Here is a 4,853-nt window from a genome sequence, read left to right on the forward strand (position 1 = left end):
ACCCCCCATGGAGAGAGCGGGAGGGGGACTCAGAAGGGGTTGAAGGGCAAAGAAAAGGAAGAATGTTGAGATAGTGGTATGAAAAAAGTGTCTGTGTGAAGTGAAAAACTGTCATCTGATGGGCTCTGTGGATCAGAAAGTATCCTTCCTATTCTTCACGTGTTGTTTTTTCACCAGCTTCACTTCAGGGATTTGAAGAGTCTGTTGAGCTTTAGGCTCTTTCCTATTAACTAATCAAATGCAACAGCTGCTCCTGTACCCCCCCCCCCCCCCCCCCCCCCCCCCCCCCCCCATCCAAAACCAGTACCTCAGACTCCCCTCCCATCCCATACAGACACAAACCCTCAACGCTTGTTGCCGTGGTGACCTGCTTTCCCCCATTGTCCTGCTGTAACCTAGCTGTGTGTTTTTTTTATTTCATTTAAAATGCGTAAGAAGTGTGTATTTGCATGAATGGAAAGAAGGCTGTGTGTGTTTTGTGTGTTTGTGAGTCCGCATAAGAAGTGTGTGACAGTGGTTTGTTGAGACTGCACATGGAGACGAGCCTGTAAACATTTGTCCAGATACAGACAGACACGGACATGCAGACGGTTCCAGCTCACAGCCAGTGGTCCACTTGTCACCGCCGCTAAGCGTGTGGTTCTGCTGCTGTTGGAGAGCAGGATGGTTTGAAAATGAGCGTTGCTTCAGGATGTGGGCTTAATGGTTTGGAAGAAATTAACAGCACGGAGCTCCTGCTGCCTCATGTCTGGCTCTGTTTGTCTCTTAGCCGGCCTCTGTGTCATGTGTGGGTGTTAACATATTTTCAGCTACTCGTTCATATTCAGATAATGTCCCCTAAATTAAAGTCGTGGATCCAGCCTGTCCTAGTTGTGAGGCGGAAGTTGTGACAGTGCCTCAGATGTCCTGAAGGCTCCAGACTCAGATGAAGTAACTGCACCTCAGTACCCAATCACCGCTAAACACAGACGCTTGTAACTTAGACAACATTCCCTCTGCAGGATAAGGGGATATTTGCAGTGTTTGGACACGTGAGACCAAAGCTGTTTCGTGGATAGCGCTGATCCCGCAGCGAATTCCCACTGAGCGGGAGTTACTTCTTGTTTATTATCTGAGCCTGGTTACAAGGTGCAAGTTTGGATGGAGCTGGACTCACTGGCCTGTTTGTTTTCATACCGTGGCACCGCCTTGCAAGTGAAAACACAGAATGCTCTGTGCATTTTCTGGTAACTCTTTGATACATGCTGGAGTTTATATGTTTTTTTGGAAGCGCACCTCTGAGCACACACTTGGTAGATGAGGTAGGAACTGTGCCTCAGCTGTCACATCAGCTGTTTTCAACCAAACCAGGAATGATCAAAGGTGTGCGCTGGTGTACGGGGTTTTCCTGACTGAACAAATCAGAGCTCTGGTTGCTGTATCTACCTGCAGCAGTAAGAGCTCAAAGAGAACTTCACTGTTGAATTATTTTTTCCACCCCAGTCAACACTGATTGTAGGGCCTGAGAATCGTGTGTTAAACAGGTCTTGTTGTTTGATAATTGCGTTATTTATTCAGCGTCCTTAGTTTTGAACTAAAATATGTCACATGAGCGAGGGAAGAAAGAAACGGATTAGATGAAAAGTGCAGCATGTGCACCGAGTGGACGGGAAAAGTTAGGACTGCACTCACCCATGTGAGCTGACGATTAGAAGGCTTGACTGAACACTTTGTCTGCTGCTCTGTGTGGAGAGAGAGAGATGGCGGCAGAGAAAGAGAATAAAAGAGGGAGATGCGAGGAAACAGCAGGGAGAAAATGTGAGCGCCACTTCTTATGAGGCTGGGATGAAGTGAAATGGACTTGCCTGTGAACACTTGTTTTTTTTATACAATGGCTGTGTACATTCAATAAAAGCTGGATATTTTCTAGCCGCAGTGATTAAGACGAGCTTCGGTTCTTTTGAGAGTGGATTTCCTAAGCCGGTTTTGTAGTCCTAAAACTAAACAAGTGCCCTAAACATTTTCAAAACAGAGGGTTAAAAGGTTAAAAAGCTCTTTTGGCACAGAAAAAGAAAAAAATTACTTTTTTACACACATGCACAGACATGATCTCAGTGGGTCAGTGAATTGTGTGTGTGTGTGTGTGTGCCTTTCATCTGAGGTAAAAGTCAGAAATCAGATGGCCTGGTCATCCAGAGGCCTCTGCCACTCATGTTACGCTGGTTTGAGTTACACTTCTTGCTGCCTAATGGAAATAGCCATGTGGTCTGATAGTCGGTGTGTCCTGTGGACACAGTTTTTACAATCGATATTTTTGTGTGTTGTTTTTTTTTTTGGCCCCCACATTTTTGTTGGGTGGTTAAAAAATGTATTTTGACAGTACTCCCGACCTTGGCTTCAGATTCTCTGCCCTCATGCCGTCAGAGCTGGAGCAGTAGACGCTAACTTTTCTGCTAGTGAAGGACAAGCAAGGGAGGGGGGATAAGGAGGAGAGGGGGGGAGGGTGAAAAGGAGGGGAGGAGGAATATGAATAGGGCAGTGGAGTGAGAGCAGAAAGGAAAGTGGAGGGAGAATAAAAGAAGAGCATGTTGACAAAGACCACAGTTCACTTTGTTCTCTGCTCTCTGATCCAAAATGTTCGCCCAGAGATTTTTTTTTATCCCGTACCCAAACTTTACCTCTTGTCTTTTTTTTAATCACTGCATTATTCATCCTTTTCCTCTCCCCTCTTCTTCTTGTTTCATGCTTTCTATCCCAGATCTTTTTCCTCCCTTTTTTCCACTTCATTCTGTTCATTCAAATGAGTTAGGGTTGGGGAGGAGGGGCAAGTTTTTCTAATTGAAATTCTCAACAGGGTTTCCATGGGAATAGTAAACTTTGCACAGAGGGGAAAAGAATGAGTGAGGGGGACACAAATGGGGGGTAGCAGTGGTGAGTCAGAGACAGCACAGAAACTTTAAAAAAAAAGTGCTCAGTAAACAGCCAACACTCGCTATTTTCTTAATTATAAAATTCTTTTCACTTTGTGTTTAATGGGCCCCTGGTTTACATCCCCCGTTTCCTCTCGCTCTCTTTTTTTTATTTCTTTTCTTTTACTCTTTTGTCACCTGTCACCCCTCCCTCCCTGCCCTCCACCATCTCCATCTGCTCTCTCCTATTGCTCCAACGCTGAAAGGGACAATAGAACCTCATGCTGTGTAATAGTGTGTGTGTGTGTGTGTGTGTCTGTGTGTGTTAATACGTCTTAGCTCACTTTTTTTTCCTTTGCTTTGTCCTCACAGGTTGACGATGCCATGCTCATGTTCGACAAAACAACAAACAGACACAGAGGTATGGACACACAGCTGACACACTGTCCTCCATCAATAAAAACACTGCCATCCAGTCACTGGATGAAATATCTCTCAATTCACATTCTTTTGTCCTTCCTTTCTCTTGCGGTGTCCCCGTCTTTCATTTATCTCTGTCCTCTCTCGGTGAGTCAGGAGTGCAGCGCCCGCTGAGGGTCACACCGCAGGGTCAGGGTACTTACAGGCGAGGATGTAACTTAATGAGACAAGTGAGAAAAGTGAGAGAGGGAAAGGAGGAGAGGAGAATGTGTAGCAGCAGAGCAGAGAAATTGAGTGTCATTGTTGGTGGAGAAAAACAGTATAGTCCCAGCTCAGCTCTTCCTGAAGACAATTCCAGCCCTTGCTCTTGTACGATACCATCAAAGGACTGACAGTGCGTGGCTCCCTAGACTTGTACTCAGGTCATCAGCTCCTTGTATTAGACATTAATGAAGGCAGCGGCTGAAGAGTGGATTAGTGCCTCTTGCAGATAGCCGGCGACACATGAATGTTTTTGACCTTTACTGTCTCCAGCCCTCTCGCTATATTTAAACTTGTTTTTCTGCCCAACAGTCTTATAATTCACTAATATTCAGAGCATCGTCTTCTTAGAACGTATGCAGACACCCAAAGGCTGAAACACTCTCAAAGAACTGTTTTGTTTTAATTTATTAAACGTTTTATTTGCCAGACAAACAGGCATTATCTGTTTTCTTTATTTCAAATTAATTTTCTAGTCTTTTTTTAATTATAACACATTTAGAAATTAGAGACACTATTAAATACTCATAAGGTCTGTATTTCAAATGAAATCAAATCCACCATTAACAATATGTGGAAATGTTTAACCCCAATAATCTATTTTTCCATTTGTCTGACATATAAAAATGTTGTGTTCATAAATAGATTTTTCTCCCAGTGCAGTGTTGCTGTAAGGGTGTCTATCTGTGTGTCTTCCAGGTTTCGGTTTTGTCACCTTTGAAAATGAGGACGTAGTGGAGAAAGTGTGTGAGATCCACTTCCATGAAATCAACAGTAAAATGGTAAACTCCTCTCCATCAGCTCAGAAATCTTATTTTCAGATCGGTCAATAGTCCTGTGCATTAAACCTCATTAATTATAAATAATTTGCAGCCTGAGTCTCGTTGCATGAAGCTGCATTTATAATCTGATCTTTGTCAGAATACAGCAAATTAACATATTTTGTGCATACCTTAGGTGGAATGTAAGAAAGCCCAGCCAAAAGAGGTCATGACACCGACAGGCTCAGCCAGAGGCCGATCCAGAGTGATGCCTTATGGGATGGATGCCTTCATGCTGGGAATCGGCATGCTTGGTAGGATGGATAATGAAACATTTTTGTTGCAATTTACAGTTAATTACATTTTGGTGCATGGCATGCTTAAATAGAGGAGAATAACATGTTAATAACACATTGATTTATGTGCTTACAAAGACAAACAATTAGTCCGTAGGTTCGTTGTAAAAAAGGTACAAATGTGTTGTTTTCAAAGATGTTGCATCACACAAATGCTCCATCCTCCT

At 43.5% G+C, this 4,853-nt stretch overlaps 1 protein-coding gene across 1 annotated transcript in view; it reads left to right on the plus strand.

Moving 5' to 3' along the window:
• Positions 1–4,853, plus strand: part of LOC103386225 (RNA-binding protein Musashi homolog 1) — a 24,207-nt gene that overhangs the window by 16,186 nt on the left and 3,168 nt on the right. Inside the window, exons 7-9 of the mRNA XM_008320402.3 lie at positions 3,261–3,309; positions 4,269–4,351; positions 4,527–4,644. Of these exons, the coding sequence (XP_008318624.1) occupies positions 3,261–3,309; positions 4,269–4,351; positions 4,527–4,644 (250 nt within the window). The remainder of the gene's footprint in view (positions 1–3,260; positions 3,310–4,268; positions 4,352–4,526; positions 4,645–4,853) is intronic.

The sequence above is a fragment of the Cynoglossus semilaevis genome, chromosome 11 (genome assembly GCF_000523025.1).
Source record: "Cynoglossus semilaevis isolate Cse_v1.0 chromosome 11, Cse_v1.0, whole genome shotgun sequence".
Lineage (NCBI taxonomy): Eukaryota > Metazoa > Chordata > Actinopteri > Pleuronectiformes > Cynoglossidae > Cynoglossus > Cynoglossus semilaevis.